At 36.3% G+C, this 19,254-nt stretch overlaps 1 protein-coding gene across 1 annotated transcript in view; it reads left to right on the plus strand.

Annotated features, from left to right (window-relative positions):
- LOC126419854 (protein takeout-like) overlaps positions 1 to 19,254 on the plus strand; it is an 88,846-nt gene that overhangs the window by 38,470 nt on the left and 31,122 nt on the right. Inside the window, exon 2 of the mRNA XM_050087110.1 lies at positions 11,944 to 12,036. Within this exon, the coding sequence (XP_049943067.1) occupies positions 11,944 to 12,036 (93 nt within the window). The remainder of the gene's footprint in view (positions 1 to 11,943; positions 12,037 to 19,254) is intronic.

The following is a 19,254-nucleotide window of genomic DNA, read 5'->3' on the forward strand; positions in this document are numbered from 1 at the left end:
AAGCAATGTCGGAGCCAAACGCGTTTCCACGCTACACTATTTTGTAACTTTATGTCGTCACAGGCAAAGCAAATACTGTCCGACAAATAAATAGATACATAATCTATTTGTTGTGGGCTCAACCACTGTTAATGCACTGCTAGTTTCATAGCCGTTAGCGATTCAAATCTGACAGTATTTTGCAACACAAGAAAGTTCAACCAACGAGCAAAAGGACGTTTTCAAGCCGAAAAATATTTACGTTTTACGATATTGTAAGTCAGTATAGCGGTTCATCGACTTGGAAACAGTGTCGAAATTTCAATACACCCTACTATTCCCCACTTTTTTGGCTAGAAACCCTATTTTGCAATATAATCTCCATTCAATGCGACGTCTTTAGGCCACCTTACAGGTAAGGGCCTGTATGGTACCACTCCACTGGTCGACGTCGGAGCAAACGTGTTCCTACATCAGTAATCTCGTCATCATCCAAATATTGTATCCCAAGGAGTGCATCCTTCATTGAGCCAAAGAGATGGAAGTTGGCAGGTGTGAGAGCCGGGTACACAACTTTGAGTACCCCCACTGGTGGACGAGTGTGTCAGCACTACCAATAGAAACGTGCAGTTGTGCAGCGAGGTGTTTGATTGCGGTCTGTCGATCTCTTCGAATGACAGTGTCTGCACGTTCCAAAAGTACTGGAGTCACAGCTTGTGCACCCGACTGAAACGCAAGAGATCGGATAGGTTGGGCGATCTTGTCACAATGATGACAGATACCTCGTCCAATGACTCACCATGCTTTTGTTCACTGGCAGGTGTCCGTAGACATTCTGCAAGCACCTACGAATATCCACGATGTTCTGGTTTTGCGCAAAAAGAAACTCAATGAGAACTCTCTGCTTGGAAAGCACCTGTCTGTCACAGGCGCCATTTATGAACGCTACACATAGCGCCGCTTCCTATCATAACATAAAACTATACGGGCTGAAGCGGGAATTTCACGCCCCACAACAAATTCCGCAATTTTTGAACCGAATTTCGCCAAGAAAACGTTATTTATTGAACGCCCCTCCTAATAACTGGCACAGAGATGCAGAAACATTCTGTCTGCTTACATTCCATCCGCTAATGGAAGAGGGACAGAATTTAAAACATGGATCAATAAAGGAGTATCTTCTGCCACGCAGTTTACAGTGGTTTGCAGAGTCCAGATAAAACTCTGTGCTTGTAAGTTGCGTAGAAAATAAAACAAGACGAAATACTAAATTTTCTAATATAATAGACCATTTCTGATTTACAAGAATGAGGAAAACCTCACTTACATAAGACAAGAATTTAAGCCATTACCGGTATGTTACTTTCACAGTTCATTTTTAGGTCAATATCCAAACTTATATACTACTTTGAAATTATCTATTTGTTCTTGTTTTGTTTTGCAGTTAAGTATCAGATATTATTTCACTTTTTGTGATAGTCTTCTTTCGTTCAGAATAAAACCATAAAAATTGATCATTAAAAAACTGATTAATGTCAATTCTTTATTCAAGTGGGAGGAGAGCGACCAGGATAGTGATGTGATGCAGTGTGTGTATGTGTAGGGAAAAGGGAGGTGGGCTGGCTGTGAGAGATTATGTATTGCAGCATCTCCTGTGTGTGGGCGACATTTTGTTGAGTAGGGGATGAGATGGGGTTGAGGGTAGGCATTTAGGAGAGGAAGGGCCCCCAAATTAAGTAATTTCTCTATGTTTAAGACCCTAGCGTAATGGACGTGTGTATAGAGTGTTGTATGATGAGATGAGGGAGAGGGTGAAAGCCAGTGCTAACACATAATTTACTCCTCTCACGTAGTACCAAATGGATGGCGAATGGAAATGTCTTTCACCACCAGGATTCGAACTGAATGCCAGTGCACTCTGTGTTATGTTTATGTGATGCAATGTGATGTATTGCACATCTATGAGGATCTCCCTATTACGGATGCATGAAAGGAATAATTTATATAAACTAAGAGAGTGATTTTTTGCCATGTACTGAGAATATCATGGTCACCCTTTGGTCTCATTATGACATGATTTTCCTGTAGCCAGGGATAGGGATGCGTTCATCATTATCTCTGGAGAGAACTGCAAAGAGCAACAATACCCTCATGTACCTGTACAATAACTTTGTATACATTAAGTCTTAAGACAACGAATACTTGGATGGAGCTAATATCATCTAGGCCGTTAAACTGCATCATATTCCTCTGCAAATTTCTTCTTACACAATTGATGTTTTGACCCTTCTGCTGGTATCTTCTGTAGGATTTCCTCGTGTTCCCAATTAGTTGAACACTGTAAAAAACCAGCATCTTGTTCATATATTGTAGGAAGTTTTTTCTGGCTACTGCAACATTGGTGTGCTGCCATCACTGGATAAGTACTGGTAATGAAAACAGTGAAGAAAGAGAGTGGGAATATTTACAGAAATATTGTTGACATGGTATAGAGATGGCTTCCTGTTAGTTGTTTGTATTCCTCTCTACCTGGATATTTATTTCCTCGATTGTGGGAACCCACAAAGCTGGAAGCTGCGATAAGCCTAGAAATTTTCATTCTTAGAAATCTCAATTGCTCCTCAGACTTTCTTTCTACAAATGCTGCATTCTTTGCTAGCACTTATTGACATCTATATCTTGGTCACAGTTCTCCTGATGTTCCACCACTGCAAATTTAAAACTTTGTTTCAAATGTGAATGCCAACACTTTGACAGTAAACCCAGGGTAAGTGATACTTACTTTTTCTTTATTAAATATATACTCTGCCTGACAAAAAGAAAAGTGAAGCATCCAGCAGACATGGCCAGAAGTCAAGGTAACTTCATACACATGTAGCCTACAGCCCTACACCGAAGGTGGGTGAGGGAATAATTAGAGTTTCAACTCCCTGCAACAGGTAGAATGGCCACCAGAGTGCATTAGTGTTGTTTGTATTTTAGTGTTGCTACCATGTCTGAAAGAGTAAACAAGAGTTGTGAATAGTGTCAGATGTTGGGTGATCACTCTGAAGAACATGGAGATTCCATGTCCTGATCGGAGACTACATTACCAATACCTGACAGATTTGGAAAGGGGTCTCATTGTGGGTCTCCATTTGGCCAGCTTTTCGAATTGTGCAACATCCAGTTTTTGGGGCTTTTGGATATGACACTGGTCTGATTTTGGATTGCATGGGAACATGAGGAGAGATACCAGTTGTCAAGGTTCTGGTCAACCATATCTAACCACCGTATTGGGAACCAAGCACGTCATAACTCCTTCACAGTTATGCTTGCCATCAGAGAACAAGTAATGAACTTCCTGAATTGTACTGTGTCATCCCACAAGATTGATCAGAGGGCAGTAGCGGCAGCCAGACAAGAGAATTACTGTTCCACGTATAGGCAACCAGTAACACAATAACATAAACAGCTGCATTTGGAGTGATGCCATGACTGGGAAGCATTGACTGCTGATGAATGGTGTCACATTTTGTTCAGCAATGAATTATAGTTCCACATTACCCTGGATGACTCCTGTCATGGGGGGATACCTATAGGAGGTTCCATTCTTCCAATATTTTGGAGAGGCACAAGGGTAATACTCCTGGCATCATGGTGTGGGGAGCTGTCGGGTATGACTTCAGGTCACAATTGGTACTGATTGAAGGAATTCTAATGGCACAACAGTACGCCACAGGCATTCTGCATTCACTCATGCAACAATATTGTGATGCAATTTTTAAACAGGAGATGCTCAATGACGTGCATCTCTATAAACCACCTGCATGATGTTGTGGTAAACCTGTGACCAGCATAATCCTCAGATTTGTTCCTGATAAAATATATGTGGGACTAAGTTGGATGTCAACTTCATCCCATTGCCAGTATACATGATATCAAGAACCATTTGCAATAGTTGCAGGCCTGCTTGCGTCAGGAGAGGCTTAATGACACCCTTCCCAACTGAGTCAGCACACACATCCAGATAACAGAGGGTGCAGCATCATCCTTATAAGTAGACTCGTCCTGCCAAGTTCTTTGTAAATTTGATTTGATTTCATAATCACTCAACCCGTGAAGTTTCATTTCATTTCCTGCTCCTGAGTGCTTGGTTTCTTTGTCAGACTATATACTCTTCATTCTCTATTGCTATCATTAGAGTGGACGTTTTGAGTTCTGATCCATTGTAGGGTCAGCCTTTTCAGTCAAATAGCAGACAAGGGTTACTGGGGCAGAGAGAGACTCATTTGGTAGTATATGGGAGATTTCCAAGCCAGCTTTGGTCTTACAACCAAGAAAACCTTTTGAAAATCTTACTCATAACTATGAAATTGGACAACAATTTTAATAAATCTTTATCCCGCAACTGCTTGGCTGTTATCATTTTCCGTGATGAAATTGGGGACAGTAACTATTTTTAATTTAATTCTGGGATAATATGTTCCAGACATAAATTAAAAAGCATACTGTATGCATAGCTGTGTATACAGAGTAAACTCCATGACTTGCTCAGTATGCACTGTGCTGGTATGCAGGTGATGCAACCTGAGGTGGCTCATGTGCTAGTTGTTAGCCCTCTTTTGGAAATAACTAAGTGAGATGGTGCAGTGGTTAGCAGAAGGAAGAGGTTTAAAAGCATTGTCCAGCCATCCAGATTTACCTAACTTGCTCAAGGCAAATGCTGGGATAGTTCCTGGGTACAGCTGATTTCTTCCCCAGAAATCCACAATCTGAGCTTGTGCTCTGTCTTTGATGACCTCACTGTTGACAGGATGTTAAAGTCTAACCTCCCTCCCTTCAACTGGAAATAAATATATACCGGTAATGCAGTAGGTAGATTGACCAGTTTGTACCTCGTTACTGAAGTGCTTGTTACACCAACTCTTGAATACAATTACAATATCAGCATACGGATCAAAACTTTGATTTCATTATTCCGTTGAGCTGCATGTCGTGTAAGATTCAGTTTCAAATTACTTTTAATCATAAAATTCTCAATGCATTTTTGCCTATAAGGAAAGTGTCAGTCTTAGTTTCCACATACTGTGCAGTTTGCAAAGTGAGTTGCTTGGTTTAGTGTCACATAACACCAAACTTTCATCAGAACATATATATTGCAACAAGAACAGAAACATCTGATTGATGATGACCAGGCATACTGGTGCTGCACATGCAAGGGACAGAAAAGAATCACAAAAAAATTATTTTAAAGTAAACCTATGAGAGGAGAGCAGGTAGCTGGAAAAAATAATGTAGGAATGTTTGAAACCTAGTACAGCAAGCAGTAAAGGTTTACTGCAGGTGTTTCTATCACCTAATTCCACATCACTGCCTGAACTCAATCTGGGACCAAAATATTCTACCACTTCAACAACAAAAACATTCTGCAAAGAACCTGACAGATCATTTTTTACTTTGTATTGCCCAATCTGGCAGCTGAACTTGCCTCCTACCCATTACACTGGACAAATTGATGCAGTAGTTAGACAGAGAATGCTTACTGTCTAACACAATGGTTCAAATCCATGATCAGCCATTTAGGTATGCCTTTCATGATTTTCCTAAATCAAATTCAAGGACGGTCCCTAACACTACATTGAAAAAAAATTTTTTTTGCCGTTTTATGTGCTATTGTGTCTTATTTTATGGCAACACTCTACATTTACAAACAATATTGGCAGACCAGAAAAGGGCAATCAGAATGATATGCACTGTCAAGCACCTAATTAAGCATCTAATTTGCCATTCTGTTGGGATTTGTTAAAAATAATGTGGGCTCATTTGAAAAGAATTTCAGCAGTCATTCAGCAAATAATAGCCATAAAAACAATTTTCAATTGCATGAAACCTACTTGGTCATGGACAAAGAAATTGCTGTAAACTCCAGTTTTAGCAACTGTTCTGCAGTTCTGAAAGTTTGAGTGGTTAACTCATTTCAAAATCTAAACTGAAATGGCTCCTAGGGACATACTTCTTTTATTCTTGATAGGAGGTCCCCAAAGTAATTTCTCTGTGTTATATTACTTGTTTATGTATACCATCATAAATCTCATGGTTTTAAGAAAATATTTCTATAAGAATTCTGTGAATTATATTAGTAGTGGCTCATTTCAAAATCAAGAGGCAGCAAGGTAAATAAATAGGCCACAATTATTTTACTTTCCCATCTTTATCCAACTGAACAAATTCTTCATCTGTAGTGATCTTCCATTTCTTCCCTTCCAGTTACCAATGTGTCCCGTGGCTGGGTGTACTAACTGAGAGCAGAGTGGGGGGTATTATACTGAATGATGTAGATTAAGTGTTTTCTTGGAAGTCTTGCAGTATAATATCTTGTAGTACACCTCATTAGTGGAGAATACATTTCTCACAAGGATCCACTTTCAGCATGTTGCCTGTTGCTTGCATAGTTGTTGAAGATGATTAGTAAAATCAGATGTGAAGCACTTATAAATCCGTGTTAACTTGGAGCCCTTAGTTCAACACAACAAGAAAAGACTGAAAGTAATGGCCATTCAGTGGCTACATGTATAGAAAAACAAGGAACTTGTCCAGATGTCATTTGTGCTGGTAAATGTCAATAAAGGGAAGCTGTGACAGTGTTGTGGATGCCAAAGTGCAGCTAAAATGTTGGATTATCCACTCTGAAACCACCTTCCTAGCAGAAGAAGTTTATTGTTTGTTGCATATCCTGAGCTGTATGTAGTGAGTTCAGTAAATGTAGTAATTGTGAACTTCAATTTGTGCTGCTTTGGAAAGAGATCAGAATAGAAGTAACGTATATACTGAAACATGGTATCAGTGCATGCTGAGCTGCATCACAGTCATTGCTTATCAACTTATATATTCAACACATTCATTTATCGTCCCTCATTTTCACAAAAACATGACCTTAAATCTTTAATTAGCTAAGCTAGCACTTTCACAAACTGTCCAAATTGATTCACTGAGTAAAGCTTTATTTATTTTTATTTAGAAACATTTTAATTTGGTAACAGTTCACAGCTTGTCCATTACTTCTTTCAAAGTATTGGCATCCTTACTTTACATTGAACCATCCCTAATCTAGTTCCTTATGGGTGTATTTATGTATTTATTTGTCCACATAAATCTCTTTTTCAGTACATACACTGTACACAGAATATTGGACAGAGAACCTTCTTAGCTATTGGTTTTACAAACATCAGACATACATGATTTAAATTTTTATAACAGATTGGATCTATACAGTTACAGTAATAATTACAAATTTTATTAAGTACTGTATATTTATAACTTATTTCTATGATTAAGCATACGAATTACATTTTTTCTTGAATAAGAAACTGTGAGATTGAATAGTAACAGTTTTTCAGAAAGTAGTCTGTCACAGACTTTTTAAAGCTCTGTAGTTCAGGAAGAGATTTTATATTTCTTGGTAATCTGCTGTATAGTTTTGTTCCTGCATGATATACACCTTTTTGGCCTAATGTGGTGTTACAATGACTAACATGTATGTCAATCTGACCAGGTACTGCTATCAGGGACACTTTTGTTTTGAGGAAAAACGTTTTCTTTTCTCAGTGTACTTTTTTTGACATGCATGACTACTTCCAGTACATAAATGCAGGGAAGGGGTAAGATCTTTAGATCTTTAACGAAAGATTTCCATGGTTTTCTGTTGCTTCTTTGTTTCATTATTCTTATAATTGCCTTTTGTTTCCTGGAAACTATTATGGTCTGGTATACATTTCCCCAAAAAATGGTACTGTACTTCAGTATTGATTGTAAATGAGCAAAGTATACAGCCCTAACTGTTTCTGCACTAGTACTGTTGCAAATAATTCTTACTACATAGCTCACGTTTGCTAGTTTTGAATTAGGGATGTGATATGAGAGCTCCATTTAGGATTTTCCTGCATATGAATCCCAATAAATTTAGTTTCAGTGGTAGCACCAGTGTTTCGGTTGTCTGTACCTATTACTGGTTGTACTGCATTTTAGTTTTGATCTGTGTGGCAATTCATGAGTACTGTGTTTTGGATATTAGCTGTTAGCCTGTTTCTGGTAAACTATTCAGACACTTCTTTCGTAATATCTTTAGCAGATGAAGTAAGATTTTCTTCTTTATTTCCTTCAGTCAATAGACTGGTGTCATCTGTAAACAGTACTGGTTCAGAAACCCTGACATGTAATGGGACATCATTAATGTATACCAAAAAAGAAAGGGTCCTAAAATAGAGCCCTGTGAAGCACAATGACTTAGTCCACATAGTTCTGAAAGGTGTATCTGGAGTTCATTGACTTCCATGTGCTTAATTTCAGTTACCTGAGAGTGGTATTCCAAATATGATTGAATCTACTGATTTGGCACATCTCTTGCTCCATACTGTTCAAGCTTTCTCAGGAGCACAGAATGATCAATCACATCAAAAGCTTTTGTTGGGTCCAATAATAAACCTGAGATTTTGCTGTGGTTGTCCACTACATTTAACACATGGTTTATCACATTGAAAGTGGCCGTTTCAGTTGACTGCTGAGATCTGAAGTCACATTGACATCCAGAAATAATATTATTCTTGTTGAAGAATGCAGTTAGTTGTGAAAGTAACACTTTTTCAATAATTTCTGAAAACCTTGACAATAGTGACACAGGCCTGTAGTTACCTGTGCATTGCTGATCACCTTTTTTATATAGGGGTATTACTTTTGCCATTTTCAGTTGCTGTGGGAAGAAACCACATGACAAGGATGAGTTGCATATACCTAACAAAGGAGAGAGTATGTATCTTGCTGTTATTTTTATAATATAATCTGGAATATCTTCAATGCCAGATGAATAATTGCTCTCCAGTGAATTAATGGTATTTAGGAGTTCTGTTTGGCCTGCGGGACTGAGGAACATGGATATATTATTTGTTTCAACACACGAAAATTCTTTCAGTGTTGTATTGGGTGCATTACCGAATTTTTCCTTCACTAATTTTCCAGCAACAGTTGCATAATAAGAATTGAAGTTGTTTGCAAATGCCCTAGGGTCAGTGACATTCTTGCCATCATTCGATATCACAATATTTTTGTGAGTTTCCTTCTTCCCTGCAAGGCCCTGCACAGCTTTCGACATGGACTTAGTGTTATTGAATGACTTGATAATATATTTGTCATTTTTCTTAGATTTTGCCTCTTATATTTAAAGGCTATGCAGCACATCAAGTTATCTATGTATATTGTGATTTATTCCTACATCTACATCTAAATACATACCTTACAGGCCACCTTATGGTGTGTCATGGACTGTACCTTGTATCACTACTAGCCATTCCCTTTTCTGTTGACTCACAAATGGAGTGAAAAAAAACAATCATCTGCATGCCTCCATGCAAGCCCTGATTTATCTTGTCTATATGTCCCTTACACAGTATGTATGTTGGTGGCAGCAGAATCATTCTCTAGTCTGTAGCAATTGCTGGTTCTTTAAAGTTTCTTAACAGTGATTGACTAAAAGAATGCCTTCTTCCCTCCAAGAATATCCTCCCATGGACTCACAGCATTTTTGTAATACTTGCATGTTGTTCAAACCTATCAGTACTGAACCTAGCACCAATTCTCTAAATTGTTTCCAAGTCTTCCTTTAATCTGACTTAATGTGGATCCCAAACACTTGAACAGCACACAAAAATGAATCACAAATTGTTTTGTACATTGTCTCCCTTGTAGAAGAGCTACACTTCCCTAGAATTCCTCCAGTAAACCAAAGTCAAGCACTCGTCTTTACTACAACAGACATTATGTGCTTCTTCCACTTCATACTGCTTTGCAGAGTTCCTCCAGATACAGTATTGAAATGATATGAATGTGTCAAGTACCATGCCACTAATACTGTATTTGAACATTACGGGATTGTTTTTTGTACTCATATGTGTTAAACTGTTTCTTTCCATATTTACAGTAAGAGTAAACAGCATAGTTTAGCTGCACATACATTTTTAAAATGGGAACTTTACTATGAAGTGGGCATTCTATGTGGAAGTATGATCATGAACTCTGGTTTGGGAGTAAAAGGAGTGAAATCTACATTCAGGTATCCAGATTTAAGTCTTCTTTTGTTTCTCTGCAAAGCATAAGGAGAAAGCTGTAATGTTTTCCAGAAAGAGGAATATTACTAATTCTGCCCCCCCCCCTCCCCCCCATCCACATTTGATTGAAATATCACTCTATTTCTAATAACTTAAAGCATCTCACTACAGAAATCTCTTGAAGTCAAGAAAGGCAGTCTTGTTTATTTTCTAATGTCTTACAAGTCTGTTCTATCAGTCAATATCAATGTGATTTTGCAAAGTCAATCACATTCATGCAAAACTGGTGTGGCCTTAGGATACCCTTTTAAACAAATTACCCAAAAATGTGCTCAGTTTACTTAAATCAACTACTACCACATATAAAACAAATGAAAATAACAAAATTTGTTGATGAACATAACCAAATGTACACTTTCATTAGAATATAGGTGGCTTAGAGTTGTATAGTCTGCATTGTTTTCTCCACATTCGATATATTTGAGGAGTATTAGCTGTTCTTTTTGACTTGTTATTTTTGTTGACATATTATTGGATTTTCTCAGATGTTCTACATTTTTTTCAGTGTAAATACAACATTATTGGCTTGTGACTAAACATATTTTAGATGAATATATTCTGGGTTGATTTACAACATTATAGGCTTGTAAATAAACATATTTCAGAAAAACATATTCTGGTTCAGTTTTCTAAGTTTTAGCACATTTTTTGCTTACATGCTGAATTTAACAATGAGCATATAATTTTAGATAATTAAGATAAAAATGCCACCTATAATCATTTCAATAACACAAAAATATGTACTTAGTACATACTTATGAAATTAAGCTGACTGTTTGGCTATGAAAGCAATCTCCAACAGCAAATATTTAGTGGATACCTATCACTCTTTTGGGATTTTGTGTGATCTTATTTCATTTATTTTGAACCATGATAAGGCAAATGGGACTGTTTATGATATAAAAGACAAATTAAAACAATTAAATATATTAGTCACTGATGGTTGTCCTAATGTGTCTTTTGTACATTTTGTGTGTTCCCTATATAATCCACGTCTTAGGACATGACGCAGCTTCAAACTCAAAGTCGGAGCTACATTAAAACTCTCCCACAACTCAAACGGACCTGTGACCATTTCTGCTGCTCTTCTTCGTACAGATCAATGTCCCATGTCAGTCACATATGGTACAAGCCGCACACATTTGAGTAATATTCTAAGATAGGATGCACAAGTGATTTTTAAGTAATCTCCTTTGCAGACTGACAGCATTTCCCCAGCATGATGCCAATGAACTGCGAGATTGTTTAAAGTTTTGAAGGGGTTTTAAAACATAACGTACTGTTCTATACAATTTCTTTATTGTTTGATGTGGCAAACGTATACATCTTGCGATAAGAACAATCATAGTGCAATGTTGAGCAGCCATTGAGTTTAACAGAAATGGTTATTTTCCAAATACCACATAACACGCATGGTGCCACAGTAATTAGGACACTAGATTCCCAACTGTGTGGATCAAGTTTCCAAACCCTTGTTAGGACTTCTTGATTAAATTTTTCTGTTTTTCCATTAAGTCATAGGGTAAAATCCAGTCTGTAAAGGATAACAGCTGATGTATGTTCAAATCATCTGGCCAAAAATTAAGAAACAGCTCACTGTACTGCAAGAATACTGGAAGGAAGCATCATGTGAAATTTTACATGAAGTAGCTTAGAGAGTAAGAAGTAATTTAAAATAAAAAACCACTAATAATTTTATTAATTAAACAAACAACTAAACACTATCAGTTCTTGTATCTAGAAACTACCTATCAGTACTGTGTAACATATTTGTTATAAAACCAGTAACATAAAAGAAAAATAATTCACAATGCTATGTTTTCAGCAAGCACTTTCAAATTATGCCACCGAAGCCAGCCAGATGTTGCTCAGTGCCTTACAGATGCATTCCAATCAGCTATACCAGAACTTAAGAAAGGTAAGGCATTTTAATCTGCGTGTTTACATGAGATTCATCCTCAATTTTCCTTAAGTTAAGAGAAAATCCATTCTGTATGTTACATTTGTGATGTGTCCTATGCCGTAACACACACTCAATAACTGACTGTCCCACATCATATGTAATCAACATTTATTTCTTCATCCAAAATGCAGGATACAACTAAGTTGCATCACACAACTACAAACATACTTTAACAATAGTGAATGTTTGATAAAAAACAATATTATTTAGTCTTTGTCCATGTAAAATAACTTGAAAGATAATACCTTCCACAGAAGGAATCCCAATGACTAGAGTCACTGAAACCATTTCCGATCAGAAAAGTAAATCATAAGTTCATTTAGCACTGGCACTTATTTATGAAAAGTCAAAGTGCTTTCAGTCATATGATGACAGTGATTACGAAGCACAGTTGATAGTCTAGGTCCACACAAGAATACCAGTCTTGGAACACTGGTCCCACTGAAGGTCAAGTCAGACAAGGAGAAATTCCCTTGATAATGTCTGGCTGCTTGTAGTGGCTGTGGTGAGGTATCTCCCAGATTGGATGGCTGCTGGAACCATGAGGTGTAGATCTTGGTGATCATTCTGTGTCATAATCACTTGCACTGACTGAGTAAACTGAAATGGCAAACAGCAGCAAGGCACTGTCGTAACTACAAGGCTGGCAGAGTAATACCTAAAACCAAGCTGAAGCATTGTTAAACAATAAAGAAAGAAATATAGCAAGTAAATGAAATTTAATTCTCAGATAATTGCTGTGACAGAAATAGTCATGTGTTTAAATTCTTGGGCACTAATTTCAATGATTACTTCCACACTTTTGTAGCAAAAACAGAAATGGGACCTACAGAACATGATAGATGAAGTAATAAATGAATTTCAAAGATCATATGTTGCATGAAAAGTATTCACGCTAAAGAAAGCCAAAAATTATGCTGCCAAAATATCTGTTAGTATAAACAACTTTATTGAGAAGGAATTTTCTTAGATTAAACTGTACACTCAATGGGGACTCAAATCTCAGTCCTTGACTTTTGTGGGTAATGCTATTACCAACTGAGCTTAGCAGAGATGAATCATGAACCCCACTCACATCTTCAGTTCTACCAATTTCTCTCCTCATTTTTCAAACCTCACAGGCACTCTCCTGCACACAAAGCCATTTCTCCATGAAATCCAAACTTCCAGGAGTAGTTATACAGGAACAGTTCTATGAAGTTTCAATAGTATGAGAGAAGTATGAGCAGAACTGAAGTTGTGACAGCAGTTTATTGGTTGTACTTGGATGGCTCAGTCAGTTAATTGCACAGCCTGTGAAAGGCATGCCTCTAGGATAAAACCATATGACTGAACTACAAAAACATTTTGAGATTGTAGCAGTTGATACTAAATTCAAGAAGCCTTTAGTTATATGCCACTACTGGTCACCTAATGGTAGCATACCAATATTCATTTTGAAATTAGATACAGTACTACAACTCTAGAGCTCAAAGTACCCTAATATTTTGTTATGTGGTAACCTTAACATAAATGTTTTTAAAGAGTTTTCAGCTTAGCAAAAACTAGGGAATGTGTTGATATGCTGCAACATGGAAAAAATGAACCACAGATGCACAAGAATAACAGCCACTAGTTCCTCTGCTAGTGACATATTGATTGTTAATGGCAATAATGCACATACAACAGTTTTAATGGTATATCTAATCGTAACTGATAGATATTGAATATAGTTATGTCCAATGCTGATAAGCAGACAGAAACATCTCAACACATATACAAATGAGCATCAGTGGGCAACAGTAAGACAGCAGCAACTTTCACACATTTACTCCACAAAGCTAACTGGAAGGGTATTTATAGCACCTATGATGTTGTCAGTAAAGTAGATAAATGGATAGGTACTCCGTAGTACTGTTACGATGTAGCATTTCCAATGAATTTAGATCTGCACTGCACCATTGTAAAACATCTACTAAGAAAGATTAACTTTAGAAATATAAATCATTTGCAAAAACAAAAACAGGTTGCTTAAATATAGCAGAACTAAAAACAATAATTTATATCATGACTATTTCAGACATTATAGAAAACAATTCTCAACAAGGTTATTCATGAATTCAGGAAACTGTACAACCAGCAATTTATATACAACTCAAGGAATAAATCTAAAGCTATTGGGCATTAACAATGATATAATTGGTAATGAAAACAAGGGCCGATCAATAACATAGTGGTACATTAAGAATAAGGATAGATTATCTCTGGCTCTAGAGAAATATCTAAAGTATTCAAATATCTACAGTATTCGACAACCACTTCATAAACATTGGATACAACCTCTCTCTTCAAATTAGTGCTCTTTTGCCCTTTCTCTGTTCAAACCTAGACTTATTCCCCCAAACTTATTCCCCATACAGTTGAAATCTGCAGTTTTATAAAACAGAAACCTACCTCACACTCACAGGGTTTGGATGGCAAATCTGATTTACCTCAAACAAATGTGCCACCATGTGCCTTATCCCCTATCAGATTGAATAATCTGCTCCTTGCTCTCATATCATTTCTGTAAAATGTCCAAGGCATAAAAAGTGGTTTCTCACTTTAAAGAAGATGGAAAGACTGGTCATCAGCCTAAATAAAATATCCAAGGTCCTTGGCAAAGCAGAATATGAGCATGTTATTAAGTTCCTGGAAGGCCCTCATTAGTCTGATTTTTGAAAAGGGAGATCAATAATGGGGCTCTATATTCATTTCTAAGTAAAGTTTATGGGGCATTCAGTGACAGAAAGCATATGACAGGATTATTCCTTGATCTCATAAAAGTCAGTCATGAATTAGAATAACTGCTGTAGTATGTAACAACAGGAAAATGAACTAATTCTTTAGATTGTATCTCTTAGACAGAAAACAAAAAGTCACAATTACTTAAAAATATAGGGAAGCACACCATCAAAGAAGCAAGACATAAGACAAGATATTCCTCAAGGTTCAACACTTGGTCCAGTTATATTTATTATATTTATCAGTGACCTGCTCTGAAGCATTCAAACAAGCCAACAAGTAATGACACCAAAATACTGTATTCAAACCACTGTCCTTATGAAATCTGTAACACGATTTCTGATAACAAGCTGAAACTAGCAGATTGATTAAACTCAAACAAATTGTTACTAAATAAGACAAAACTGTGCATATAAATTTTTGCCCTCACATATAGTTTTGCCAATTGCATGTAATGTCATATTTGGAAATGTACCTATAAAGCAAGAGGTAATCAGTAAATTCCTTGGAATATGAATAGGTGACATTCTATGGTGAGATGTATATTTTTTTTTTTAATTGTAAGTAGACTGAGCAATTTTTGCTACCCATTAATGTCCTGAGTAAAGTTTGTGACACTGAAACACAGGAATGTGCACATTTCGCACTTGTACACTCAGTGCTCATATACTGTATTCAATTTCAGGGCAGTCACACAAGAGATGTTTTTTATGCAGAAGAGAATAATTAAGTTCATCACATAAGTGCCTCTCTCCTCCACCACTAAACATTTCTGGGGCTCAGTATCCTACCTGTGTCTTGTGTCTCTATTCATGATAAAGTCTGTGACATCTGCCAACACCAGACCCATCATTCCAAAGATGTATCTACAGTTAGCCAACAGAACACTGTAGTCCAAGGTGCATGTGAGTTGTTCTATACAAATGGCTACCCAAAACCTTTAAGTTAGATAGAAAAGGATTCAAAATAAAACTAAAGTGTTACTTCAGAAGAACTGCAACTATACAGTAGAATTTATGAATGTCTCTCTAAAATAACCAAGTTAAATACTTTCTTATGGTTTTGACCAACTAGGATCATGTTAACAACTTCAGTTCCTCTTCTTCCTTTGTTGTTGTTTCCTATTTTTCCAGTATTCCCTCATTTTCTCCCCATGAAGTCTTTTGTATTTTGTTTTTATAATGGTTTCTTTCTGCTATTTCTGATTCTTTGATGTTGTTTCTTTCGAGATCTTTTCTTACTTCTGTAATCCATGATATTGTCGATTTCTTCTTCCAGAAATCTAGGAGTACTTGTTTTGTTAGTCTATTTCGATCCATTTGGTAGAGATGTCCAAGAAAGGTTAATCTTCATTTGGCCATTACTTCAGATATTTTCTCTATATTTTTGTAGATCTCCTCATTACTTCTTATTTTCCAACCATCTGCAGTTTTCATTGCACCCATTATTTTTCTAATAATCCTTCTTTCCAGTACCTCTAGTTTGTCCATCTTATAGTTCATCATTAAGCATTCAGATCCATATAAACATTCTGGTCATACCACTGTGGTGTAGTGTTTTAGTTTTGTTTTTCTAGATACACATTTCTTGTTGTAAATATTTTTGGTCAAACCATATGCTCTTTCCATTTTATTAATTCTTACATGTATTGCAGATTTTTCTAGTCCATTCTCTTGTATAGTTTCTCCAAGATATTTAAATTTATTTACTTGCTCTGTTTTACCTATTTGTGTTTCTATGTATTTTGGTGCATTTTTTTTATATTTGTCATGAATTTTGTTTTTTCAGCTGAAATTTTGAGACCAGTTCTGTTTGATAATGTTTCCTGAATGTTTATTTGAGTAACTGCTTCTGTCCGGTTTTCTGAAAGTATTGCGAAATCATCCACAAAAACCAAGCAGTTTAGCTTAATTCCATTTGCTTTCCTTCCCAGAGTTATTGGTTCAATTTTGTGATTTTTTAGCTCCGAATTCCAGATCCTTACAATATTTTCTAGAACACAGTTAAACAGTAAAGGTGATAAACCATCACCTTGTCTAACACCAGTTTTTATTTCAAAAGGCTGAGATACTTCTCCCATAAATTTGACTTTAGATACTGTACCTGTTAGAGTTTCACGAATTATGTTTGCTAGTTTTGATTTAACACAAAATTCTGTAATGACCTTATCTATTCTTTCTCTGTCTATACAATCAAATGCTTTCTTGAAATCTATAAATGACACTAGTATTGGTTTGCTGGTTAACATTCTATGGCGAATTATTGACTTTAAGTTAAAATTTTGTTCTGCACAGGATCTTCCCTTCTGAAAACCACCCTGATATTCTCCTAGTTGTTTGTCTAAAGTATCTACCACTCTGTTGAGGAGAATTTTTGATAATATTTTGTATGCCACTGGCGGAAGTGACACTCCTCTGTAATTACTGACATTTTGTTTATCTCCCTTTTTATGTAGTGAGTGGATTAATGCTGTTTTCCATTCAACTGGAATCTTTTCAGTTTTCCAAATGTTCTCAAAAAGCAGCTGTAGATCCTTTATGATTTTTGGTTCTGACCACTTCAATAATTCTGCTGTAATGGAGTCTTCACCACTTGCTTTATTGTTTTTGAGTGTTTTGATGTCTTCGTGAATTTCTAGCTCTGTTGGCGGGAGATCTTCCTCTAGATTTTGAGGTGTCACTGGAAAATCTAATTTATCTGTTGGAACTGGACACTGAAACAACTTTTCAAAAAAATTTGCTAAAATTTCACAATTTTCTTTATTATTTAATCCTATTTTGCCATTTTCATCTTTGAAACAAATACTTGGTGCCTGATATCCTTTAAGCATGTGTTTGAAGGTTTTGTAAAAATTTCTAGAATTATTTTTAGTGGAATTTTCTTCTATTTTAATAAGCTGACAATTTTCAAAGTTCCTTTTGATTTTCTGGATTATTTTTTATGTTTCTTTTCTTTGTTGTCTGAATTGTTCAAGGTCTTCCTCTTTTTTTTAACATCTCCATTTTCTCCATTTTTGAGCTCTTTGTATTAGTGCTTCTTCACACTCCTCATTCCAACATGTTTTCTTTTTATTTTTGGTTAATCCTAAAGTTTCCTCTGCTGCTTGAGTTATTTTCATCTGGAGTTCACGCCAATCACCTTCTTTACTTGTCTCAGTTTCTTCTCTAAATTTTTCTATATTTTCTTTTGTAATATTAGCTGTAGTGGTGTTGTATCTGATCACTTTCTTGGTTGCCTTTTTTTGGTTTAGATGGAAGAAATTTTATTTTAATCTTAGAGAGATAATGATCTGAATCGAATTCACCATTTCTGACTATTTTAACATTCATACTTTCCGTGATGTACCTTTTAGATATGGCTATATGATCCAGTTGAAATTCGCTTGCGTTTGGATTTGGATGTCTCCAGGTTTTGGCTTTTCTTGGTAGTTTGTGGAAATGTGTGGACATGAGATTTAACTGGAACATTTTACACATATTGATCAGTCTTTCACCATTCCTGTTTGTTCCTGAGTGTGCTGGATATTCACCTACAATAGTTCTAAATTTCTTTTCCCTCCCAATTTGCGCATTAAAGTCACCAAGAAGTATTTTAACATTCTTTTTAGGTATGATAGAAATTTCACATTCTAAAAGATCCCAGAATTTACTTACTTTCTCCAGATTTCTTCTGTTGTCAGCATTTATAGGTGCATGACAGTTTGTGAGAGTGCAACTTTTATTCATGCACTTCATTGTTAACATGGATATCCTTTCTGAATTCGATCTAAATTCTGTTACACTACCTACGATTTTTTTGTTTACATAAAATGCTGTTCCAAACATCGGCATGTTTTCCGTTATTCTCACTGCTGGTTTCCCTTTATAAATTCTACAACGTTGTGTATCAACTACATCGTCATCTAAGAATCGTGTTTCCTGAACTGCTATAATCTGTATATCGTTCTTCTGCAGAAATAATTCCAATTCCTTTTGTTTCCCAGTTTTCAGAAGAGAATTTACATTTAAGATTCCAAAGTAGTACTTCTTCTTGAACTGAAACTTGGAAGGCTTTTCTATATATTTCATCTTTTCTTCACAGCAAATGTTGGGACTCCCGAGAATCCTAGGTCCCATTGCATTACATGATGTAATGGTGTATTCCTCATCAGAGTTACCACTTCGGGTAGAGCATCCATTATGCAAACTTTCCATATTGCGACTTGAAGCTGTAAATTGTAAAGAGTAGGGAATCCAAGATCATCCCTGAATTCCCAAAGTAAGACCAGGTTGTTAGCTTGGAATATTATTTATTCAGCCGCCACTAACATGTGGAACAGACGCTGTCGGGGTGTCGCCACTAACATGTGGAACCGTCGTGCCCTCTGTCCATTTTGGCCTTGGTTATGGTTTATAGCTTATTAGTTCATTG

The sequence above is a fragment of the Schistocerca serialis genome, chromosome 9 (genome assembly GCF_023864345.2).
Source record: "Schistocerca serialis cubense isolate TAMUIC-IGC-003099 chromosome 9, iqSchSeri2.2, whole genome shotgun sequence".
Taxonomy (NCBI): Eukaryota; Metazoa; Arthropoda; class Insecta; order Orthoptera; family Acrididae; genus Schistocerca; species Schistocerca serialis.